At 45.4% G+C, this 25103-nt stretch overlaps 3 protein-coding genes across 9 annotated transcripts in view; 2 read left to right on the forward strand and 1 right to left on the reverse strand.

The window, feature by feature from the left end:
- LOC100623540 (60S ribosomal protein L39) lies at positions 235–648 on the forward strand. Its single transcript, XM_005662108.3, has one exon. The coding sequence runs from the start codon at positions 309–311 to the stop codon at positions 462–464; it is 156 nt and encodes a 51-aa protein (XP_005662165.1). The 5' UTR covers positions 235–308; the 3' UTR covers positions 465–648.
- On the forward strand, positions 2119–17709 carry GDE1 (glycerophosphodiester phosphodiesterase 1). Of its 2 annotated transcripts, none has more exons than XM_003354589.5 (6): positions 2119–2542; positions 8202–8377; positions 10487–10592; positions 14204–14296; positions 15413–15624; positions 17069–17709. In XM_003354589.5, exons 1-6 carry the CDS (start codon positions 2282–2284, stop codon positions 17214–17216), a joined length of 996 nt encoding a protein of 331 aa, XP_003354637.2. In that variant the 5' UTR covers positions 2119–2281; the 3' UTR covers positions 17217–17709. The 2 variants fall into 2 exon arrangements, with proteins under 2 accessions (XP_003354637.2, XP_020942193.1); XM_021086534.1 differs by having other exon boundaries at positions 2124–2542; positions 8206–8377.
- Positions 23283–25103, reverse strand: part of TMC5 (transmembrane channel like 5) — a 75723-nt gene continuing 73902 nt past the window's right edge. For all 6 annotated transcript variants that reach the window (XM_013995619.2, XM_021086537.1, XM_013995618.2 and 3 more), the window contains exon 21: positions 23283–23877. In XM_013995619.2, the coding sequence (XP_013851073.1) occupies positions 23831–23877 (47 nt within the window). In that variant the 3' untranslated portion in view covers positions 23283–23830. The remainder of the gene's footprint in view (positions 23878–25103) is intronic.

Genomic DNA, 25103 nt, shown 5'->3' on the forward strand with positions numbered 1-25103 from the left:
TTGCGGGGCTGGGTACGCGTCTCCGCCCAGAGACGGAAGGCGTAATACTTACAGAAGGTGCCGGTGCACGCTGGGAGGCGTAGTCTTTATTGCAAACTCTCAAATTTTTGTTAGGAACGCTCTTCATATCTGAAGCTCCCTGAAATATTCCTTGAAGTTGCTGTTTTTCACTCTGTATAGAGATAACTTCTTTCTGTATAATCGTCGGAATACCTACAACAGTCACCGAATTTTTTTCTCTATAAATAAAAAATTACCGTCTCTGCTCTTCTCCGCCGTCCTGTGTGCGGTTGAATTAGTCCCTCGCCATGTCTTCTCACAAGACTTTCAGGATCAAGCGATTCTTGGCCAAGAAGCAAAAGCAGAATCGTCCCATCCCCCAGTGGATTCGGATGAAAACTGGTAATAAAATCAGGTACAACTCGAAGAGAAGACATTGGAGAAGAACCAAGCTGGGTCTCTAAGGAGCCTCCACGTGTGAGGTGGTGCACATATTGATGCTGTGTGGCAGTTATTTCCTTGCATCTTACCGTATCACTGAAAACGGCACAGCCACCGTTGGATATATCTGGAAATGGGTTCTCTTTATGTTGTTGTTTCTGTATAGCGCTTTGCCTCAGTAATAAACATGTGAAGGCCTCTCCTTGGGAAAAAAAAAAAAATTTACCGAATCCTAGATGCCAACTCTAAGCCTCAAATCCCCATCATTTTGCAAATCAATGGGAAAACACGTCGGAGAAAAGAAGGTAACAAGCTCAAGATTGCAGGAATAGCTCAGAATGTTTTGACAAAGTGCTCTATTGAAACATGTTACCAGCTTTTCAAAATATGATTTAGAAGTTAGCCCCTTTCCACTTCCTAAATCGGCCTTACCTTCTGCGTCTCTCGCTGACCCTCTTTCCCTGCCTATTTTTGCATATGTAAAATAAGAGTTTTAAAAATGCCTATCACAAGGGAGGTTGTGAGGAACATCTGAGATAATTCTTCCAGTGCCTCGTACAGAAGCCCCACTATTAGCCCTTAACAGAAGTAAGGTTAGGAGAAGGAATAGCAGTAGAAAAATCACGGCTTAAAACTAGGGTGGCATGGGAGTTCCCTTGTGGCGCACCGGAAACCAATCCGACTAGTATCCATGAGGATTCGGGATCCATCTCTGGCCTCGCTCATTAGGTTGAGGATCCAGCATTTCAGCGACCTGTGGTGTAGGTCACAGACGCGTCTGGGATCCGCTGTTGCTGTGGTTGTTGTGTAGGTGGGCAGCTGAACCTCTGATTTGGGCCCTAGCCTGGGAACTTCTATATGCCGGCGGGTGTGGCCCTTAAAAAAAAAGCAAAAAAAAAAACAAAAACAAAAAAACTAGGATGGCATGATATCTGTCCTGACTCGGTCATTATCGGCTCAATTCATTTCACTTCTCCTGGCCTCAGTTTCCTCGTCCGTAAAATAAAGGAATTGTTAACATCCTTTCTAACTTTATAATCCGATTTGCTTCCTTTGCGATGCTATTTCATTCCCTCAGAATCGGAAAAAGCCTTTTAAAATCGACTGAATTCAGTCTTATGAGATCATACCTACCTACCCATTGAGACCGTTGTGAGAATAAATGAGAGAACGCGTAACAGCAGCTGCAGGCACGGAACTGGAACATGGTTATCTGCTCTATAAATGATAGCTGTACTCCCTAAAACTAGTATTTTCCCCCACGAGAATGTAAACCCCATGAAAGCAGAGAACCTGCCGGTCCTATTCACTTGCTGTTGTCCTGGGCATCTGGACTGGTGTTTGCACATCCTGAACCAAATTACTAAATAATCCAAACCTCTTCAAGATTCCCTGGGAAGTTTCCTGGAGGGCAGAATGGAGTCATTAAGCTCTTTTCCAGTCCTACCACCGTAAGACTGCTCTCGTAGCCCCCTCCTTCCTTCTAGAGTCTGAAAGCCCTGGTGGAAGTCCACACCCCATAATAATCCAAAACCTCTTTGGAATGCTGCGGTGACCCTGGGCTGGTTGGGAGCCTGGGCTGGTCTCCAGCCTGTGCCCGCCTCCGCTGCCATGGCAGCGGCTCCACCCCCTCCTAGCTCTGGAGATCCCCGGCCCTGATTGGCTGGACCTCGGGCTCCTTATCCGGAAGCGGTCGCCGCCGTCGCCATTGTGCGGCGTTGGTCCGCTCAGAGGTTACCATCTGTGATCAGGGCTTTGGCTCTCGTCCTAGCTTCTCGATTTCTCATCTGGGGAGCCCGGCGGGCCTGGGACTCCCGTCCGTGCCGGTGCGGGCGCCGGCATGTGGGTGTGGGAGGAACAGGGGGGCCTCATGGGCCCGTTCTCTTTCCTGCTGCTGCTGCTCCTGCTACTGACGCGCAGTCCCTTCAATGCCTGCCTCTTCACCGGCAGTCTCTACCTCCTGCTGCGCCTCTTCAGCTTTGAGCCGGTGCCCTCCCGCAGGGCCGTTCAGGTGCTCAAGCCCCGGGACCGCGTCTCTGCCATCGCCCACCGCGGTGGCAGCTACGACGCGCCCGAGAACACGCTGGCGGCCATTCGGCAGGTGAGTCCCCCAGGCCTCGCGCCCCTCGACCCCGGCTGGGATCTTGGACCTCGTCCTGTACTTCAGAGGTTCCCCAGCCTTCTCTTGATAGCCTTCCCACTTCCCCATGTGTCCACTAGGAATACATTCAAATGGTCCTCGATCTCTCTAAATTCTGGAAAATCTCCCGACGTCAGGTATTTATGGAACACTGCAAATGCTTATGTGTTTCCTATGTGCCCGGCATTGAGGATAGTTATAAGCAAGACAGAAAGGGCCCCTGCTTTCTCAGAGCTTGCATTGGAGTGGGGGAGACAGCCTTAAACAAGCGAACACATAAATGAGATATTTAAGAGAGCCACGAGTTCAGTGAAGAAATGGGGAAATGGGATAAAGAATGACTGGAGGGAAGAGTTAATGCTGTTTTAGACATTCTCTAGGAAGAAGTCACCTTTAAAATGAGACCAGGATTTTGAGGAGCCAGCCATGGATCTAGGGGGAAAGTGCCCTGAAAAAAAGGGAACAGGAACTGCAAAGTTTCTGAGGTGGGAATGGTGTTTGGACTCTTCCCATAACAGAATGGGCAGTATGTGGCCTGACTTCAACGAATAGGGCAAAGGCTGGTATGTGAATAAAGTAGGAAATGTGGCCAGGTTAAGTAGAGTCTTGATCAATGGTTAGCACTTCAAATACTTCTAAGTGGATCACCTTCATAGGGGTTGTCTTTCTTTGTCCTCCAAATTATCGAAGTCATCTCCTTATCGCCTCTCCCCATGGTCAGACAAACCTGGCAGTGGGACTCCTGATATTTTCTGCCTCCCCTTTGCACAAGGCTGGCTTGCCAGTGTCACCTGACTTCATCATAGGGATAGCTTCCATAGAAAGAGAGCTTGGCAGGTGGCTAGGCACTTTTGCATCTGTAGAAATGTATCTTATTCTCTTCTCTGAAACATTATTGGTAGGAAAGAAATTAAGTAGGTAGGAAAACCGTCTTGAACACACACAGCTCCTTCTAGAATTCACCCTTCTGAGTCCAAGCCCCAGTGCTCTTTGTTGTAGATGAGAATATGTTCCAGGATTTAAAACTTGGACTGATTGTCCTTTCTTTGGCCAGCTGGGGACGGACACTGTTGTGTAATGGGCAAGTTCCTTAAGCGCCCTGTGTCCCAGTTAGAGTCATGAGTAGGATGTAGCAAGCAAGGCACCCCAGGGGACCTTGTCTCTCTCCAGTCCCAGCTCTGACAGTTTCCCCATCTGTAAAATGGGAAAGGAGTTCCCTGGTGGCTCAGCAGGTTAAAGACCCAGTGTTTTCACTGCTGTGGCTTGGGTCCCTAGCCCTGGAACTTCCAGTGCAACCAAAAAGAAAAGAAAAGAAAATAGGAATGGGACAGTTTCCTTTGTGGCTCAGTGGTTAACAAACCCAACCAGGATACATGAGGATACGGGTTCAACTCCTGGCCTTGCTCAGTGGGTTAAGGATCCAGTATTGCCATGAGCTGTGGTGTTGGCTGCAGATGCGGCTTGGATCCCGTGGCATAGGCCGGCAGCTACAACTCCAATTCGACCCCTAGCCTGGGAACCTCCATATGCTTGCAGGCATGGCCCTGAAAAGCAATAAGATAAGATAAGATAAGATAAAATATAAAATAAAATAAAATAAATAGGAATGATAGTAGTATCCACCTAATCGGGTTGTGATCCAGTGAAGTAGCCCACATCTAGTGCTTGGCCCATGCTGAGAGCTCTGCAAATGTAAGCTCTTTAGGCCAAGAATCTAAAGATGGCTTGGTTCTTTAAAATCATCTCAGTGTAAAGGTAAAAAACTTGTCTGTCAGAAAGGCAGCCTTTAACTGGTGCAGGGCACCTGACTCTGACTATGAACCAAGTTATACCTTTTATGATTCTTTCCCTTTAGTTGTGATGGAAGGGAGACAGCGGCTCTTCTAGCATTCTGCCTAAAAGTAAGTCTAAAGACATTGAAGAATGTATTTTAATTCCAAACTTTAAACTCGGAGAGGTTCAATGACGTAACGTAGCTACACAGGAGACAGAATTGTCATGAAAAGAAAAAATTACCATAGGAGATAAAAGCATGTAATTGTTATTGGCTTCCATTTCAACTTACCTTTATGTAAGCTGCCTTAAAGTGCAACTCAGTGTTAATTGAGCACGGAAAGTATTCCTAAGTGGTTACCAATGAATGCTGTCATTTAGGAACATGTCTGACTGGTTATAAATAATATTAAATGAGGGCGTATACATGCAAAGTACACATACACGTATAGTGTCTCATATCCTATTGTGTTGCAAGGGAATGATAGCTGAATTCCATTCATGTCTTGTATGTTCCGGTTGAGCATTATTGTAATATATGTAATTACCGGAAGCAACATTGTGCCAAGCTGATTCCTGGTTTTAAGAGGAGATGAGATACGAGGAGTTCACTGGTGGTCTCGTGGTTAGGACTCAGCGCTTTCACTGTTACTGCCCAGGTTCAATCTCTGGTCTCGGGACTGAGATCCCACATCGAGCCACTGCAGGAGTTCCTAGGTGGCTCAGGGGGTTAAGCACGCACGCAGCATTGTCACGGCAGTGGCTCAGGTTACTACCATGGCATGGGTTCAGTCCCTGACCCTGAGAACTTCCACATGCCGCAGGTGCGGCCGGAAAAAAAATGTACTTTGCCCCCTCCCACCAAAAAGAGGAAATTACATGTAATTTTGCTTGTTTGAATGTAAAGTCATTATTAATGAACTTTTTAGCCATTATAATTTAGCTGCTAAAGACAGCTAATACAGATTGCAGAAGATAAGGTCACATACTCCCTCTTGACTTCAAAAGAAATCTGTGGTTTGTTTCCTTCAAAGTTTGGATTTTTTTGTCCTCTTCTTCCTCCCTTTGCTTGTTTGCAAATCATAGTTTATATTCTTAAACATTTTACTATGTAAAAAGTCAGGGAAGACCTTCTAACAGTGGTAGGATTTCTGGTAGATTATACAGTAGAGAAGGAGGAGTTCCCATCATGGCTCAATGGTTAACGAATGGCCGAGGGTGCGGCCCTAGAAAAACACAGAAAGACAAAAAATAAAAATAAAAAATAGAGAAGGGAAAACAGGAAAGAGGTGAAATAAATGTATTCTTTTTTTTTTTCTTTTCTTTTCTTTTTTTTTTTAAAGCTTTTTTAGGGCTGCGTCTGAGGCATATGGAAGTTTCCAGGCTAGGGGTCGAATCAGAGCTGTAGCTGCCAGCCTACACCACAGCCACAGCAACACCAGATCTGTGCTGTGTCTGCAACCTACACCACAACTCATGGCAACGCTGGATCCTTAACCCACTGAATGAGGCCAGGGATCGAAGCTACAACCTCATGGTTCCTAGTCAGATTTGTTTCCACTGCGCCACGATGGAAACTCCCTATAGTGCAGCTTTAAAAGTATAATTCAGATTATACACTGCCCATATTTAAAACTCTCCAGTGGTTTTTCTCTTGTCGTTAGGTAAAATCGAAACCTCTTTCATGTGAGAAAAAAGGATGTATATATGTATGTGCGACTAGGTCACCTTGCCTGTACAGTAGCATATTGACAGAACACTCTAAACCGGCCATAATGGAAAAAATAAAAATCATTAAAATTTTAAAAAAGGAGTTCTTGTCATGGTGCAGCAGAAACGAATCCGACTAGGAGCCATGAGGACGCGAGTTGGAAGAATTGTGGTGTACAGATAGCCAATAAGCCCATCAAAAAAAGATATTCAACATTATTAGCCATCAGAGAAATGCAAAGCAAAACCACAGCGAGGAGTTCCTGCTGTAGCACAGTGGGTTAATGATCCAGCTTATCTCTGGTGTTGCTGGTTCAGTCCCCAGCCCAGCACAGTGGGTTAAGGATCTGGCGTTGCCACAGCTGTGGTATAGGTTGCAGATGGGTCTCAGATTCGATTCCTGGCCTGGGAACTTCCATAGGCATGGGTGCAGCCGAAAAAGGAAAAATGAAACAAAACAAAGCACAGTGAAATGCCACTTCATACCCACTAGGATAGCTATAATCAAAAAGACACAAAAAGAAATATTGGCAAGATTGTGGAGACAGATAGTGGAAAACTAGTTTGGCGGTTCCTTAGAAGTTTATACATAGTATTACTGTCTGATCCAGCAGTTCCACTCCTAAGCATATATTCAAAAGAATTGAAAAGATGTATCATATGCAAAAACTTGTCCAAGAATGTTAATAGCAGTATTTGTAATAGCCAAAAAGGGGAAACAACAGAAATGTCCATCAGCTCATGAAAGGACAAATAAAATGTGATATCTCCACACAATGGAATATTACTCAGCAAGCAAAAGAGTAAGTCCCTATACTTATTATAACATGAGTTGAAAATTGTATGCTAAGTGAGAGAAGCTGGTCTACCACATCCTAGTTTGTGTAATCCAGAGCAAGTTTCTTAATCTCTCTCAATCTCCTCATCTGAAAATGAGCACATTTATAGTACCTTCCAAAGGGTTGTGAGGATCAAATGAACTCATACATTTAAAGCACTTAGAATAATACCTGACAAATATAAAAGGCTCAATAAATAATAGCAATTATTGTTGTAGGACAGCAAGAGATTAAAGCAAATATGGCAAAGTGTTAACATCCGTTAAGTCTTTTTTGCTGTATACTACTGTGTATGTTTGCATAATTAAAAAAAAATTTACCTTTCAAATCTTGATCTTGGTGAACAATTTCATGCCTTCACTGTGATAGAGAAGCCAAGGAAGCAAATGTTAAGTAGCGTGTCTCTGAGGAGCAGGGCCTGTAAAACTTTATGTTCGTGTTCTCTTTATAGATAAATTCTTGTGTGTCTTGTCAGACTTACTGACTTGTCAGCCAGCAGCCAGTGCTGCTCACCTAAACAAAAGGCAGTGCGCGCTAGAAGCAGGCTCATGTCTCTGCCCTAAGGATGGAGTTAAACCAACAGAAATTGGGCTCATCCTCGTTACGCCAAAGCAGTATTTGACCAGCAGTATTTATGCCAAAGATTTGACTAATCAACACACACAGGGAATCCTCAGAGATACTGCACCAGAGTGTAGGCAAACAATAAAGCTGGATGAAATATTTGTGATCGTAAGCCATTAATGGCCCATAAAGTTAAGGCAACCAGAGAAAACAAATTCCAGGAGTCTCCTCGTCTGCCCCTCTGAGAGTAAAAAGAGTGGAGAAATTCAAGTTTTTGAGGGATTAAGTGTAGGCATTGAAGGAGTTCCCGTTGTGGCACAGGGTAAACGCATCCGAATAGTAACCTCGAGGTCGCGGATTTGATCTCTGGCCTTGCTCAGTGGATTAAGGATCTGGCGTTGCCATGAGCTGTGGTGTAGGTCACTGACACGGCTTGGATTCTGTGTGGCTATGGCATGGGCCTGCAGCTGTAGCTCCAAGACTCACCCCCTGGCCTGGGAACCTCCATGTGCCAGGAGTTTGGCCCTAAAAAGCAAAAAAAAAAGTGTGGCATTGAAGTCAGATTAACCTCCATGAAAAAGAAACAGGCTGGGTTGTTATTCGGTATAGGCAAGGAATGGAATCGGTAAGAAAAACTGTCTCCTTAGCCAGCCCTGTGGCTCCTCTTGAGTGTGTAGATTGCAAAATGACATCTGTGGCCACTTGACATTAATATCGTTGGTGTTTTTGTTAAGGCAGCTAAGAATGGAGCAGCAGGCGTGGAGTTGGACATTGAGTTTACTTCCGATGGGATTCCTGTCTTGATGCACGACAACACGGTAGACAGGACGACGGATGGCACCGGTCGATTGTGTGATTTGACCTTTGAGCAAATTCGGAAGCTTAATCCTGCAGCCAATCACAGATTAAGGTAAGTGGTGTATTGTCACCTAAACATCTTTCCGCTGGTGTTGGCAGTTACAGCAGGACACTGGCACCTTCTAATTTCTGCTTCTCCTCTAGGAGCGTTGTTTTCAGCTGTGCAGAGGTGTCCCAAGGAGTGAGCAGGTGCCATGAACATCAGAAATAGGGCATGGGTGTTCGTCATCTTTCCCCACTGAGGCCCCTTTTGGCTTCAGAATTATTCTTAAAAGACAGTACTCTTAACAGGACAATTTACCGTTATATAAATTTGTATATATGTAAATCAAAGCTAGTCTTTAAGATGTTCCAGAAGAAAAGGGTTCTATGATCAAATAAGATCAAACACTATATACTCTAGATGTTCCCTTTGGGAATAAACAGTTCACATCCATCAATTCTTACCTTTACGTTTCCCAAAAGAATATGCCCACATAACCCATGCCCTTCTCACCACTGACAGCTGTCAACACCTTGGAATTGGTATACTGGGTAATACACTTCGAAATGTGTTTATTTAAATCCCTGTCCTCATCTTTGTTGTAATACTGAAAAATGTGTTCTTACTCTTATTCGTGTCAAATCAGTTCTCTGGGCAATGATCGGTACTCCTTGAGTTTTCAGTATTTGACCCGTGATTAAGTTATAGTCCTCCCTAAAAGATGACTCAGATTTTATTTTCCTAGGAACTGAAAGAAATTAAAAGTCAGCCAAAGGAAATCGTCCTTTAGAAAGAATATTGATAACACTTGGAAGTTCTGCGTCCAGGTTGCTGGAATTGCTCTCTGCTGTTACAGATACTTCATTATTCTGCTCTCGGCAAGGGAAAGGCTGGTTTTAATATTACAGTGATGTTGTGGCTAATAATAAAAAGATGTCAGAGTCAACACTTAAAGCAAAAAATGCTTAGGGTCAGCATCATCCTTAAAATACTTTAAAAAGGCACAGTATCAGAGCCAGTATACCATCTCAGTGTCTTTAATCCAACCATCCTTCATTCCACAATTCAAACAGGTTGCATTTTCTTTGCTTGAATACCAAGTAATTGACTTGTGTATAGGGACTATGTTGTAGGAAAAATAGGTATTTTCTCTAGAATTACCCTCAGTGTCCTGCAGTGCTCATCTGAGATGGGAGCATGGAACAAGGCTGGCCAGAGGAATAGCAAATTTATGTCTCTGATTTTTCACTCCCAAGGAACAGGCCTTGAATAGAGTGGCTGGCACAATTCCCTGTACTATTTAAATTATCTTTATCTTTTTAAAACCAAGATCTTCAGGTTGAATTGGCATAAATTAAATCACACAGGGCGAACTATCCAAGTTCCCATTGTGGCTCAGCGGTAACAAACCTGCTAGTATCCATGAGGATACAGGTTTGATCCCTGGCCTCGCTCAGTGGGTTGAGGATCCAGCATTGCTGTGAGCTGTGGTGTAGGTCACAGACGTGGTTTGGATCCCGTGTGGCTGTGGCTATGGCTGTGGCATAGGCCAGCAGCTGCAGGTCCAATTCGACCCCTAGCCTGGGAACTTCCATATGCTATGGTGCGGCCCTAAAACCAAAAAAAGAGAGAGAGAAAAATATCATTATGTGAGCTGATTTTATTTATCGGACACTTAACTTTTCTTTCTTTTCCAGAAACTTATATATTAGAAAATTATTTATTTTAAATGGCTGCACTTACATAAAAACACAACCTACAGTTAACAAATGTAGGCAGTGGTAGGAATTTCTCCTGCGTAAAGTTCTGTTAGGGCAATTACAATCTTAAAATTAAGTCTCTGAGTTCTCTAAAGATATATATATATATATCTATCTATATATATATACACACACACTCTGTCCTATAGTGTCTAGAGTTACTAATTACATTATAAATCCAATGATTGCCTAAAAATTAAATGATTTCTGTTGTTGCCGTTCTTTGGCCAAGAATAGCTTTTCATCTGATTCAAGAACAGATCCTGAGTTATCCTTGGATTTTGCTATGGTTGCAGGAAGGAAGTTGGGGAAAACATTCTTTTCCTTTGGTCGGGAGGCATGTGTGTCAAATGTCTGTCTGTTTCACTTACCGTTTCCTTTTTCCTGCGATGTGCTGTGCCTTTTCCCTCTCTTGTAGGAATGATTTCCCTGATGAAAAGATTCCCACCCTGAGAGAAGCGGTTGCAGAGTGCCTGCGCCATAACCTCACAGTCTTCTTTGATGTCAAGGGCCATGCAAACATGGTACAGTTTATAGCATAGCCTGCGCTTTTTTAAAGATGTCTTTATTTACTCCCTAGTCAGTTCCTAAATTAATTATGTATTGTATTACTTATATTTTCTTCTTAAATGATTTTTACAAATTGTATTTGCTTAAAGGAGCTTTGCAATGCAGAAAGGCACATCTTCAAGGAAACAGTAAATCATGGAACCTTTCTAACGTTCTAACCTGTGACAGAACCAGTTAACAATTCCCAGTATTCTGCTACTAGCCCAACATATAAGAGTCAGGGAGTTCCTGCTGGAGCACACTGGGTTAAGAATCTGACTGCAGTGGCTCAGTTCACTAGGAAGGCAAAGGTTCGATCCCTGGCCCAGCGCAGCCGTGGCGTAGGTCGCAATTGCAGGTCAGGTTCAAAGCCTGGCCCAGGAACTTCCAAATGCCTTGGGTATGGCCGTAAAATACGAAAAAAGGACAAGAATCAGATTTTTCTTGTGTAAAGCTTTTATGAAAGATATTAAATAATCGGTACAGGGACACTTCTTGAACAAACCAACTCAAAGAACCTCATAAAAAGGACCTCAGGAGTTGGACCCATCACAAGACCAGTTGCATCTGGCTGATAAATGAAGAGTCAACTATGGACTGATTTTAATGAGAACTCCTGTATTTAAAATTTCTGATAGCCGGAGTCCCCATGGTGCTGCATAGTGAACCCGACTAGTATCTGTGAGGACAAGGGCTTGATCCCTGACCTCCGTCAGTGGGTTAAGGATCCTGAGTTGCCCAGAGCTGTGGTGTAGGTCACAGACACGGCTCAGATCTGGCATGGCTGTGGCTGCGGCTGTGGCCAGCAGCTACATCTCCAATTCAACCCCTAGCCTGGGAACGTCCATATTCCACAGGTGCAGCCCTTAAAAGACAAAAAATGGAAAAAATAAAAACTTCTGATAGCCATCTTCTTTTACATAGATTTATTCCTTCTTCGTGGTTTCTATCCCTTATGTATAGTGATATATATTTACTATTTATTCAAATATGTATAACATTCCTAAATAAAATTTTGCTTAAATTTTAGAACTATAATTCCCATTGTGGCTCAGTGGGTTAAGCACCTAACCTAGTGTCCATGAGGATGCAGGTTCTATCCATGGGTTAAGGATCAGTGGGTTAAGAATTTGGCATTGCTGCAAGTGTGTTGTAGGTCACAGATGCAACTTGGATCTGCCGTTGCTGTAGCTGTGATGTAGGCCAGCAGGTGCAGCTCCGATTTGACCTCTAGCCTGAAAACTTCCATATGCCACAGGCATGGCCTTAAAATAAAAAAAAAATTTTTTTAGAACATACGCTTTTAATCATAAAAACACATTATTGCAGTGGAAATCAATGGGAAGATGTAGTTCAAATTACATTTGTTCACTTATAACCAGCTTTTCCAGTATAAATACTTTTTTTTTTTTTTTGCATTTGTTCAACTTGGGTATTTTCTCTGGCAATAATTATAACCAGTAATAACAGTCTTCTAATTGGAAGTTCTAATGATAATCGACTTTTGTTTTTTTAATCAATCCCAGGGTATTATTGAAACCAGTTGTTCAATCCCGAAACATGAGCCTTTAACTTAAGTATAGTAAACTCCCATTTTTTGAAGAAAGGGGAGAATTGTGCTCTGGCAACTTATTAGTCTGATAAACTGATAGTTTCATGCAGTGAGGTTTTCCAGTCACTCTGCATCCGAATCACCAGGAATACATATTAAAAAATAAGGATTCCTGGGAGTTCCCTTCGTGGCACAGCAGAAACAAATCCAACTAGGAACCATGAGGTTGCAGGTTTGATCCTTGGCCTCCCTCAGTGGGTTGAGGATCTGGTGTTGCCGTGAGCTGTGGTGTAGGTCACAGACGCAGCTCGGATCCTGCATTGCCCTGGCTGTGGTGTAGGCCGGCAGCTACGGCTCCAAAAGATTCCTGAGCCATATCACCCAGTGATTAAATCCTGAAAATGTCTAGAGTCGTGGGGTCAGGGAACATGTATTTTTAATGATACAGCCAATGTCTGAGAACCTTGATAGGTCCTACATTTCACCCACGGTGTGCTGACCTTCATGCTTATTTTCTTAAAATAAGGAGGGCTAAAAACAGGGAGAAGACTCTTTTTTTTCTTTTAATCCGGCTCTTTGAGCTTTCTTGTTGAGTGCTCACAGATGGTTTGGGCAGCATCGGGTAGAACATAGTGATCTAATTTACCAAAACAGGAGTATAGAGGAACAAGGGTTGGCAGCAAATCCGAGACAGTAGAACAGGAGCCAAGAACATGGGCTCTGGAGTCCAGCAGATGGTGATTCAGCTCTGTCACTTACTGCGAGGTATCCTTAACCTTGATAAGCTTGTTTCCTTATGGGTAAAATGGGAATAATGTAAGAAACGACCCCCTAAAGAGTTGTCATGAGAATTAGATAAAGAATGTAGGTGAGGGAGTTCCCATCGTGGCTTAGTGGTTAATGAACCTGACTAGTATCCATGGGGATGCGGGTTCGATCCCTGGCCTTGCTTACTGGGTTGACCCAGCATTGCCATGAGCTATGGTTTAGGTCACAGATGCAGCTCACATCCTGAGTTGCTGTGGCTGTGGTACAGGCTGGCAGCTGTAGCTCTGATTTAGACTGAACCCCTAGCCTGGGACCTTGCATACACCACGGGTGTGGCCCTAAAAAGACAAGACCAAAAAAAGAATGTAGGTAAAACATCACACTCTTCACGTTCATTCACAAGAAGAAAACCACTTTGGCTGTGTAGCTCACACTCCATCGCAGTAGGGAAGGGAAACATGACGTGTGTAATTTTTATGTCATTTTTTTTCTCCTTTTGGAATGCATTTTGTTACTTATAGTCAGTTATAGGTTATGTGTGACTTTCCAAAAAATTATTTCAAGAATTATGATGTAGTGACATAACGTCCTCCCTAAGGTCTGGTCGCCTCTCTTGTCCGCTGGTCCTGTTGCTCAGTGGCCAAATCTGTTAATTCCTTAAGAGGTTGCAAAGTGTCAGTATTTTAATGCTGCCGTTTCTTCCGTGGACTACTGCACAGAGGAACTTCTGCTCATCCTGGGAAGGGTTGGGAGACTCCCAGCTCTTCCCAGTTCCTCCCTTGTCTCAATGCTTCTGCCTCCATGTTGGTCACGGATGATGTTCCCTCTCAGTCACTAGACTGAGCAAAGCTACGCTTTCTACTTCCCAGACTGGTCGGCTCCTGCTTCAGTAGGAAAGGCAGGCGGTGATAGAGCTGTGGTATAAAAGGACTTTTCCTAGTGGCTAAACTAGGGTATAAGGAAAATCCTTAAAAATTTTGCCACCTGTCTGTACTGGCCCGTAGTCTGCCCTGCTCAGCCACAGTGGGAAGGAGGGGAGCCTCTCACCAAAATAGTAGTGCAGCAGTAGCTCAACTTCTTCCGTACCTGCTGATGCAAGTTTAAAAGGCATCCTTATGGATCATGGAATCTATCAGTACCCGTTTGGACATCCCCAGTCTATTAGTGAACTTATTTATTTAATAGGGTGGTGCTTAATGTGTAGTCATTACTGGCTGGGACGACACTTCAATAGGTTTTAAATGCATGAATCTCTTTGTTTTACAGGCTACTGATGCTCTAAAGAAAATATATATGGAGTTTCCTCAACTATACAATAATAGTATTGTCTGCTCTTTCTTGCCAGAAGTTATCTATAAGGTAAAATTCAGGGTTTCTTGTTGTATATAATATTGTGATGGTTGCAATAGGCTAATTAAGCATGAGATAGACACCCGTTAAACTGAACTGAATCAATTATAAGAGACTTCTCTTTTAAATTAACAAAAACTCAGGGAGGGGAAGGCACTTAATACCCCTTTTTAAAATACCACAGTTCGGAAGTTTCCATTATGGCACAGTGGAAACAATCCGCCTGGTATTCATGAGGCTATGGGTTCAATCCCTGGCCTCTTTCAGTGGGTCAGGGATCCAGCATTGCTGTGCGCAGTGGTGTAAGTCGCAGATGCAGCACAGATCCTGCATTGCTGTGGCTGTGGTGTAGGCTGGCAGCAACAGCTCCGATTCGACCCCTAGCCTGGGAACTTTCATATGCCGAGGGGGCTGCCCAAAAAAGCAAAAAGGAAAAAAACCCACACCGTTCCTTCTTAGCTCCTTCTTTCACATTGTTTATAGGCTCAATCAAATTACTTTGGTAAACCTTCTCAGAGTAGAAAGAATCAGACAGCTCTACATCTCACCAAGTAACAGCAGAATATATTCTTTTTAAAAAAAATAAGTATTAATCAACTGTACTTCAGTAAAAGTGTAAAAAAATGTAACTTCCTTCCTTCCTTCCTTCCTTCCTTCCTCCCTCCTTCTCTTTCTTTCTTTCATTCTTTTTTTTGGCTTTATCTTTTGAGGGCCTCACTGCAGCATACGGAGATTCCCAGGCTGGGGATCGAATCGGAGCTGTAGCCACTGGCCTACACCACAGCCACGACAAAATTGGATCCGAGCTGTGTCTGCAACCTACACCACAGCTCACGGCAACGCCGGATCCTTAACCCCCTGAGCAAGGCCAGGGATCAAACCTGCATCCTCATGGATCGTAGTCAGATTCGATTCTGTTGAGCCATGATGGGAACTACGGGTTCTTTAACACTGAGCCACGATGGGAACTCCTGATAGAGTACTGGTAGAGTATTTAGCAGACATAAGGGGCAGCGTACCATCTATGACTGCCTCTTACGGAATGAATACTTTGGCTAAATCGAAAGAACAAATGAGAAATTTGGACTTAAGATGATTACTTTATCTCCCCCAATTCCTTTTCAGATGAGACAAGCAGATCAGAATGTACTAACAGCTTTAATTCACAGACCTTGGAGTCTTAGCCATACAGGAGATGGGAAACCACGCTTTGATACTTTCTGGAAACAGTCCACGTTCGTGGCATTGGACATTTTGCTCGATTGGAGTATGCATAATATCCTGTGGTACCTGTGTGGAATTTCAGCTTTCCTCATACAGAAGGATTTTGTATCCCCGTAAGTTGGAAAATGTTTTCATCTTCTCCTGACACATTTCCTGAGTGTTCTTCCTGGAAGGGGCAGGTTAAGAGTGGATCGCCTGTATTGGCTCCCACCCACAAAGCCCACCATGCCTTTAAGTTGGAATGCCACTGCTTCTTAGGTGGGCATATTTCGATGTTTCCGAAACAAGTTAATCAGATATCCTTGGGGTTTAGTGCATTTTAAAGAAAAAATAAACATGCCAAACTATGACAAGAGAAGCATTGAGAGATTCTATTTTCTTGTGTTTGTCTCTCTCTTTGAAAACCACCATAGGGTCCAAGGCAGAGCCACAGTGCAGATATCTTGTGGGCACTTCCCTCATCTCCCACTTTTCCTCCTGCTGTCCTATATAAAGCAGGCTCTATTCCATTGCTTCCAAGAAACTTTGCATTCTCTAAGCTGTCAGCGGTCTCCGAATCTCTATTTTGCAGTTTTGTACCAGTAGGTTTCAGGCAATTATAGTTGTTGTAAGTTTCATTATTTCAGGCATGGTTGCATTCAGTTCAATACATATTTGGTATATGCTGGGAGTTCCCATTGTGGTGCAGTGGAAATGAATCCGACAAGGAACAGTGAGGTTGCAGGTTCGATCCCTGGCTTCTCTCAGTGGGTTAAGGATCCTGCATTGCTGTGAGGTGTGGTGTAGGTTGCAGGGGCAGCTCAGATCTGGTGTGGCTGTGGCTGTGGCGTAGGCCAGCAGCTGCAGCTCCAATTCGACCCCTAGCCTGGGAACCTTCATATGCCATGGGTGCAGCCCTAAAAAGCAAAATAAATAAATGAATAATTGTTTTAAAAGGAAAGAAAGCCATAGTCTGCCCTCAAATGGGTTTCATAGTCAGGTGGAAGAGGTAGATGCTAATCAAATAAAAATCTGGTAAATATAAAATTACTGCTAAGATAAATGCTATCTAAGAAAGAATCATGCACATATACTATGCAGTTTTTCCTAGTCAGAGGAGTCAGGGAAACATCCCCAAAGAAGTAACAACTAAGCCAAGAGCTGAAGGGTGAGTAGAAATTGGGGGGCTGGGGGGGTGGAGAGCCCACTGAAGGGAAAACTCATGCAAAAGTGTGTGACAGGAAGGAGGCTGGTTCTTTCAAGGACTTGGAAGAAAATCAGTGCACACACGGAAAAGAACATAGCGCGGAAAGGAAGCCAGGGCTGGGGCGGGAGTGTACAGATGAGCCCGAGTAGACAGATGGGACTAGGCCAGGTACAGGCTCCAAGAGGGTTTGGGGAGGAAGGGTGTTCTTTATCAAGTGGCCCAAGTGTTTTAAGCGGCACACCCTCTGGCTGCAGCTCAGAGGTCAGTTAAGAGACTCTGTCTGGGCGCTGTTGGCACTCAGTGGATCCCATCGTCTGTTCCTGGGACGGGGGGCTTCATTCTAACCGGGCTGGGTTTTCCTCTCTCTCCAGGGCCTACTTGAAGAAGTGGTCTGCGAAGGGCATTCAGGTCGTTGCCTGGACTGTTAATACTTTTGATGAAAAAAGTTACTACGAGTCCCATCTCGGTTCCAGCTATATCACCGACAGCATGTTGGAAGACTGCTCACCTCAGTTCTAGACTCTTCCCCCAGGGCAGAAATGAGGTTCCAGAAACTGCCTGCAGGCGTCACAAGGGCATCTGACACACCCTTTGGGCTGCCCACGCCCTTGGGGGATCAGGCAGCTTAACAAGCAATATTCGGCTCCTGGGCTTTTACCTGAACTAAAGCAAAACCCAGTGTTGCCACCGCACTCCATGGAAAGCCTGAGTTCACACCGATGCTCTTGGAAGCCTGGGTCTGCAAAACGGCACAGCAGCTCCTGCCTCGACCTGGCTGAGGCACACACCAAGACCCAGTGAGGAAAAGCACAGACGGAGTTGTGCCATCCGGGGGTGCAGGTGCAGATGCATGGGAAATGCATGACCCTTCAGAGTTGGCATTTTTAAACCTGACACACTTCCGTCATGTACTTATTTAAAGTATTCGTATTCAGGTACATTATCAATGTACTGTAGACATCAAACTTGTGACCATACTAATAAAATCATTAAAAGGAGCACTAAGGGAAAACTGTGGACCTCGCATCATATCCTAAGCCATAAAGAATTCAGGAGAGCTGCTGTTCTAATCCAGTGACCAGGGCCCCTGGTGAGACATCCCTGTGAAGCAAAGAAAATGGTAGGGAAGTCTTGGAGTTCTTATTGTGATGCAGCAGAAACAAATCTGACCAGTATCCATGAGGACGTGGGTTTGACCCCTAGCCTCGCCCAGTGGGTTGGGGATCCAGTATTGCCGTGAGCTGTGATGTAGGTCACAGATTCGGCTCGGATCCCGCCTTGCTGTGGCCATGGTGTGGGCCAGCAGCTGCAGCTCCGATTCAACCCCTAGCCTGGGAACTTGCATATGCTTGGAATTCAGTCCTAAAAAGCAAAAAAAAAAAAGAATGAAAGAAAATGTAGAGAGGTCTTGATACTAGTCTGAGGGATCATTTATGGTATCTAGAAATAAGAGCTACAAGCCCACTGGGGTCGGGAGTTGGGGCGGGGGGTGCGAGTGCGTCAGGCAGAGGTGCACCCTTTCAGGCTACTCCACACAGTTGATCCTAGAACTGGAAGAAATTTCCAGAAACGTCTAGACTAGCCTCACTTTACAAATAAGGAAACTCAAATCTGTGGAAGGGAAGTGTCTGCAGAAGTGATCCCTGGTGACATAGAGCCTGATCTCATGACAACTAAACTCTATTATTTGCCAAGAACTTTGCTGGGTTATATGTATTATCTTCATTAGCCCTTCACAAAAATCTTACGGAAGTTTTTTTACTGGTAAGGAAGCAGGTGCTGCAGAGTCAAAGGTCTTAAATCCCTTGGTGTGATGGGGATTCACATCCAGGTCAGTCGGTTCAGAGAACCACTGGCCCTGTCTGCCTTTATCACATGAGCCTTGATTCCCAGCGCCAGTCTTTTCCATGTGAGCTTCTAGAGGTGTGATTGTGACCTTCAGTAGCAATCTCTTAAACGAAGTTGAATTCCCATTGTGGCTCAGCAGGTTAAGAACCTGAAGAGGATCCATGAGGATGCAGGAGTGATCCCGGGCCTCGCTAAGTGGGTTAAGGATCAGGCATTGCTGTGAGTTGTGTAGATTGCTGATGTGGATCCCGAGTTGCCCTGGCTGTGGTGAAGGCCCACAGTTGCAAGTTCAATTAAACCCCTAGCTTCTATATGCCACCTTAAAAATTTTTAAAAAAAGGTAAAAGTCAAGAGCTTCAATTGCGGCTCAACGGGTTACAAACCCACCTAGTATCCAAGAGGAGGCAGATTCAATCCCTGGCCTTTCTCGGTGGGTTAACGATCTGGTGTTGCCATAAGCTGTGGGGTAGGTCACAGGCTCAGCTCAGATCCCAGGTTGCTGTAGCTGTGGGGCAGGCTGGCAGCTGCAAGCTCCAATTCAACGCCTAGCCTGGGAACTTCCAATCTGCCACAGGTGCAGGCCTGAAAAACTAAAAACAGCAGGACAGAGATTCAGTGGATGGAACAGATTCTAAACTGCATGTCCTTCCTTCCATGCCACGTATGACTAGAGTGACAAGGAAGAGAAAGGGAGAAACATCTTCAGACTGAGTTCCCCCTTTGGCCTAGCCTTTATAGGCTTCACAGCAAATGATAGGAAAGGAATTCTTTGGTTGGGGGGACAGCAACACAGAGTTCAGAACATCTTTGCTGTGGTGTGGAGAACGTGTGAGCAATTCTCTGCCTCTTTGTCTCCACTCCATAGTGCACTTGGCTCAGCCAGGCCCAGTGAAGGATTGAGATCCCAGGAGTTCCCGTCATGGCTCAGTGGTTAATGAACCCGACTAGTATCCATGAGGATGCGGGTTCCATTCCTGGCCTCTCTCAGTGGGTTAAGGATCCAGCACTGCCATGAGCTGTGGTGTAGGTCACAGACGTAGTTGGATCCTGTGTGGCTATGGCTGTGGCTCTGATTCGGCCCCTTAGCCTGGGAACCTCCGTATGCCTTGGGTGCAGCCCTAAAAACCAAATAAATAAATAAATAAAATATTTATTTATTTAAAATAGGGGCAGTATTAGGACCGCACCAGGGGGTAGTCGTGGATATCAGCTGTGCACAAGGTTCTCAACGATTGCTGCCCTTTGAGGCTGAAAATGTTGCCAAAACTGTCCGCCAGTGCCAAATATAAACTCAGTTTGGGGCAAAGAAGAAAGGAGTAGCTTTTACTGCTTTGTTAGGCAAAGGAGGCCACAGCAGGTTAATGGTTTAAACACCGTGCCCTCCTATGGGAGAGAATAGCAAGGGGTCTTAGAGTTTGGGAGTGCAAAGTAGGGCCGCAGGTAAGGATCGAAGTAGCTGCAAGCTTGCGTTGCATTGCAGGCTGGTGTAGGGCGGTCCCAGGACTGGTTCTGTGGTGGTCCTTGGGGTAACTGCACCATAAACTTTCTGGAATGAAGACTGCTTCATCAAGTAGCTAACATCTGGCGTTCCCTTCATAGCTCAGTGGTTAACGAACCATACTAGGTTCAGCACAAAGGGAAAATTGCTAGAAAATACAAATTCTTAATGGGTAAGCAATGAGATCCTGCTGTATAGCACTGGGAACTATTTCTAGTCACTTATGATGGGGCCTGATGGAGGAGAATATGAGAGAAAGAATGTACATATGTATGTGTGACTGGGTCACTTTGCTATACAGTAGAAAATTGACAGAACACTGTAAACCAGCTATAATGGAAAAAAATAAAAATCGTTAAAAAAAAAAAAGACGTAAAAATTCTTAGAGCCTGTTCCAGAGATAATGAATCTGCAACTTTTAAGGAACGAATTTCCTGTGCCCTACACACAGTGCAGCCAAACTGAAATGTCTGAGTTTGGAGCAGAGAAAGAGGTTTGCTGCAGGGCCAAGCAAGGCGAATGGGTGGCTCATACTCAAAATCCCCAAACACAGTTCCTGCTGTGGTGCACTGGATTAAGGATGCAGCATGGCCAAAGCTGAAATTGAGCAGGGCCCTGTGGGGCTCCTGGGCACACAAGCCTTTCTGGGTCCCTCATTTCTTGTTTCCAGGGAATAAGCTTCAGCCTCCATGACCTTCCCTGAGTTCAAAGGGCAGGTCGAACCGTTGCTCATCAGAGGGGGGATGCAGAGACCTGGGAGGAACAACACTGCAGCCTTGGGGCAGGGTCCCAGTTCCTCTTCAAGGAATATACCTAACAATATCTTTGAGTTCTGCAGAACGAAAACCCCCAACAGATGATGTTATGAAGCCCTCTTCATTCCAGGACCACCAGAACCAGTCCCAGGGCCACTAAACACCAAATCTGAAGAATACAAGCTTGCAGCTACACTGATTCTTTTCTGTGGCCCTATTTTCCACTCCAAAACTATGAAAACCACCTCCCAAGGAGGGCACAGTCTTTAGGGCATTAGCTTGCTGTGGCCTCATTTGCCTGGCCAAGCAATAAAGCTCTTTTTTTTCCTCCTTCGCCCAAACTCTGTCTCTATGTTTCTATTTGGCACCAGTGGACAGAGCCCAAGTTTCAGAAACACAGTGATGGCATAGCTACAGTCCCTGGCCCAGGAACTTCTGTATACTGTGCATGTGGCCAAAAAACAAAAGAAAACCAAAAAAACCCCAAACTCTTGATTTTCAGGGAGGAATTTTTTTTTTTTTAGGGCCACACCTGCAGCATATGGAAGTTCCCAGGCTAGGAGTCAAATCAGAACTATAGCTGCCAGTTTATGCCATAGCCACAGGAACAAAGGATCTGAGCCTCACCTGCGACCTACACCACAACTCACAGCAATGCCAGATCCTTAACCCACTGAGTGAGGCCAGGGATCGAACCTGTGTCCTCATGGATACTAGTTGGATTTGTTTCTACTACACCCCAATGGGAACTCCCAGGGAGAAGTTTGGAGCAAGGGCTTCTTCTGACTGGCTGGTGCTTGACCATTTCCCAGGAGGATGGTGACAGACCCTCCCCCTTCCCCCTCCCCAACCATGTGTCCCTTTGAGTTAGGCCATGAGAAACAGTGGCCTGCAGAAAACAACTGCCTGCATAGATGAACCACCTGCAAAGATTATATCAATTCCTGGTGCAACAGTCGCTCAGGTCATGGGACTTGATCCCCGCCCCTCTCCTGAATTGTGTAACCTTCCCTTCCTTTTTCGCAATTGTTCCTATCACAGATTCCCGCCATGGATCCATTATAAACTTAGGGTCTCCTCCCAGTCTGGGCTGGCAGCATTTTTTTTTTTCTTTCTTTTTGCCTTTTCTAAGGCCCCTCCCGTGGCATATGGAAATTCCCAGGCTAGGGGTCTAATCAGAGCCATAGCCACCGGCCTACATCACAGCCACAGCAACACGGGATCTGAGCCACATCTGCAACCTACACCACAGCTCATGACAACGCCGGATCCTTAACCCACTGAGCGAGGCCAGGGATCGAACCTGCAACCTCATGGTTCCTAGTCAGATTCGTTAACCACTGCGCCACGATGGGAACTCCTGGGCTGGCAGCATCTTAAGCTCAGCCCATCTGTTTGAGATGTCCCAAAAAATCCTCTCCCCTTAGCGAGTTGGCCTTGCATGTTCCTCCCTCAGCAAACCTAACACTCACCACTGTTAGGTTTGTCCTAGGAACGCACAAGGCCAAGTCAGTAAAGCACGAGAGGTTTATGAAGGCACCAGAGGGGCTCGGGCTGAGCTCAAGAGGCCACCAGCTCTGACTGCGAGGAGATGCTGGGCTTATGAAGGGTGCGGGGAGGGAACCTGTGGCTGGCGTTCCTGCGGGAACTTGTGGCAGGAACAACGAAGGAGGAGGAGGAGAAGGTCAAGGGAGGGGTGAAGGTCGAGTCCCGTGACAGAGGACAGTAATCCTTGCAGGAGGTTAATCTATGTGGGCAGTTGTTTTCCACAGGCCTTTGTTTCTTCTGCCCAACTGGAGCCTCCACATTCCGGGAGAGCGTGTAGATCTGGTCCCTGGCCGCACCCAAGTCCCCAGCAGGCCTCCAAGGTGAACAGCCACGTTTGGGGGGTGGGGATGTCCGCCTCCATCCTCCTGGAAACCTTTCAGTGATCAGTGAGGGAATGTGTGCTCAGCCTGAGGTTATCATCCTCCACGTAGAGGCCTTAGGTCTGCAGAAAAACTCAAAGATATTGAGTTTTTCTTTTTTCTTTTTTTTTTGCTCTTTAGGGCCACACCTGTGGCACATGGAGGTTCCCAGGCTAGGGGTCGGCCTACACCTCAGCCATAGCAATGCCAGATCCTGAACCCGCTGAGTGAGGCCAGGGATCGAACCCACAACCTCAAGGATACTAGTCAGGTTCTGAACCTGTGAGCCGCAACAGGATCTCCCTGGACCTTTCAGTTTTAAATGCGTCACACTGCACTGTGAATCATTAGGCCAAATCTGCAAAAAATAAAAAAAACGCTTTATACATGTATGTGCACCTAGGTACACACACGTATACATGCATGTGTATGTTCCACACATCACCACTGATTTCCTGTTTGTTTCAACATAGGATTCCAATGATCATGTATGAAAACCTCACAGGGGCAGAGTCCCCGTCCACACGTTCCTCACCCCAGTCCAGTCCCAAAGACTCACGGATTTTATACGCAGTAAGAGTCACAGAGCAGACCTCTGGGTGTATTTCACCTTTGGGTAACAAGAGGCTGTTTTCAGTTCAAAGTCTTGAACGAAAATGCAAATTCCACAAGTGAGAGGCTGCACGTCCCTGATTGAGGGTCACATTTTTATTCAGGCTGGACCACTTGTCTGAGTACCTGTTTGCAAACCTTTGCCAGGTCTGGGTGTTCTGGGAGGAGGGATTTCTAAGGATCAATCATTCATAAGTATATCTCTTAAAGATAAATGACATCATTCTTGGCATATCTCTTCCCATTTTGTGAATTTGTTCACATACAACAACAGTCTTTAGTGGAAAATCTCAAATATTTTTGTCTGACAAAGTCAGCTATTCAGGTATAAAAGAACCAGCAGGGACTACTCAATTTTACACCAGTATTGACGTCAAATCAGTTTCCACTCCTGGCTAAAGGCTTGGAATTTCCCATCCGGGAGGCTTCTAAAGGGCCAGGTGTCTGGAGGAAGCCGGTCCATCCTTCTCGTCTTTCCTTTATGTGGTTGCTGTCTGGGTACCACAAGAATCATCAGGCTTTCGGATTATCTTCTTGAACTGATCGCCTGAATCGCAGGTCTGGGTTGGAGACAAGAGAGAGAAGTTGGCACAGACACACACGGCCCCATCTCTCCCAGGGAAAGACCGGATCGGCTTTTGAGATCCTGCGGCATCTCAGGCCTTCCTTGCCTCCTCCTCTGAAGTTGCCTCAGTGCTCCCCCTTGAACTCCCACTGAGGTGGGAGCTAGATGGGCCCCTGGGCGCAGAACGGCAGGGACTGGCGAGGCTGAGGAAATTGGAGCTTGCTTCTCTTTGACACGTCAAGGAGAAAGGTAATGGCAGGCGCTGAGCTCTGCCGGAGTGAAAAGATAGATGACCGCTTCCATCACTCCTGGGGGTCAAGGAGACCCCCCCCCCAATTACCCATGTGCAGGAAGACTCCTAGGGGTCACAAAGGGAGGGGGCGCCAGGCCATAATGGGTCCTGGTGCCGTCCCAGCACCCCTTGCTCTGGAATCCATCTTTGCCAAAAGATGCGCACGCATTTCTTGAGGGTCCCGTGTCCAATCAGGTGTGAGAAATAAAACAAGATAATTGGCCAAAGGAAAACAAAGACCCAGAAGAACTGGATTATATAAGTGGTTTCAATCACCTCTGCTGCGTTCCTCACTCACCGGGGTACCCATGCCACACTCTTCTTTTCGGCTTTGCTTCTGACTTAAAAGAACTACTCTGTGAGCTCCCCCACATTACAACATGTGTTTCTTTTCTTTTTTCTTTTTGGTCTTTTTTGTCTTTTAGAGCCATATCTAAAGCATATAGAGGTTCCCAGGCTAGGGATCTCATTGGAGCTACAGCTGCCAGCCTACGCCGCAGCCACAGCAACATTAGATCTGAGTCGCATCTGCCACCTACACCACAGCTCACAGCAATGCTGGATCCTTAACCCACTGAGCAAGGCCAGGGATCGAACCCTCGTCCTCATGGATGCTAGTCGGGTTCCTTAACTGCTGAGCCACAACGGGACCTCCAACAACATGTGTTTCTAACAATAACCTTTGTACCTGTTTTTACAATCTTTGCCTCCTTGAAATATTCTTGCTTTCAGCAGAAGGCAAGAATCAGGGCAATTCTGCTTTGAGCCTCTTGCTGGTCTAGGGCCAGGATTCCTGGTTTTTACCCAGGCTGCCCAGGTTCAATTCCTGAGCAGAGAATTAAGATCTCGCTCCAAGCCATCCCTCACTGCTGTCTCTTCAAGATCATCATTTTTGGATGCTATCAGCAAGTGCTATTCCAAAAAGATGA

The sequence above is a fragment of the Sus scrofa genome, chromosome 3, assembly GCF_000003025.6.
Source record: "Sus scrofa isolate TJ Tabasco breed Duroc chromosome 3, Sscrofa11.1, whole genome shotgun sequence".
Classification (NCBI taxonomy): Eukaryota; Metazoa; Chordata; class Mammalia; order Artiodactyla; family Suidae; genus Sus; species Sus scrofa.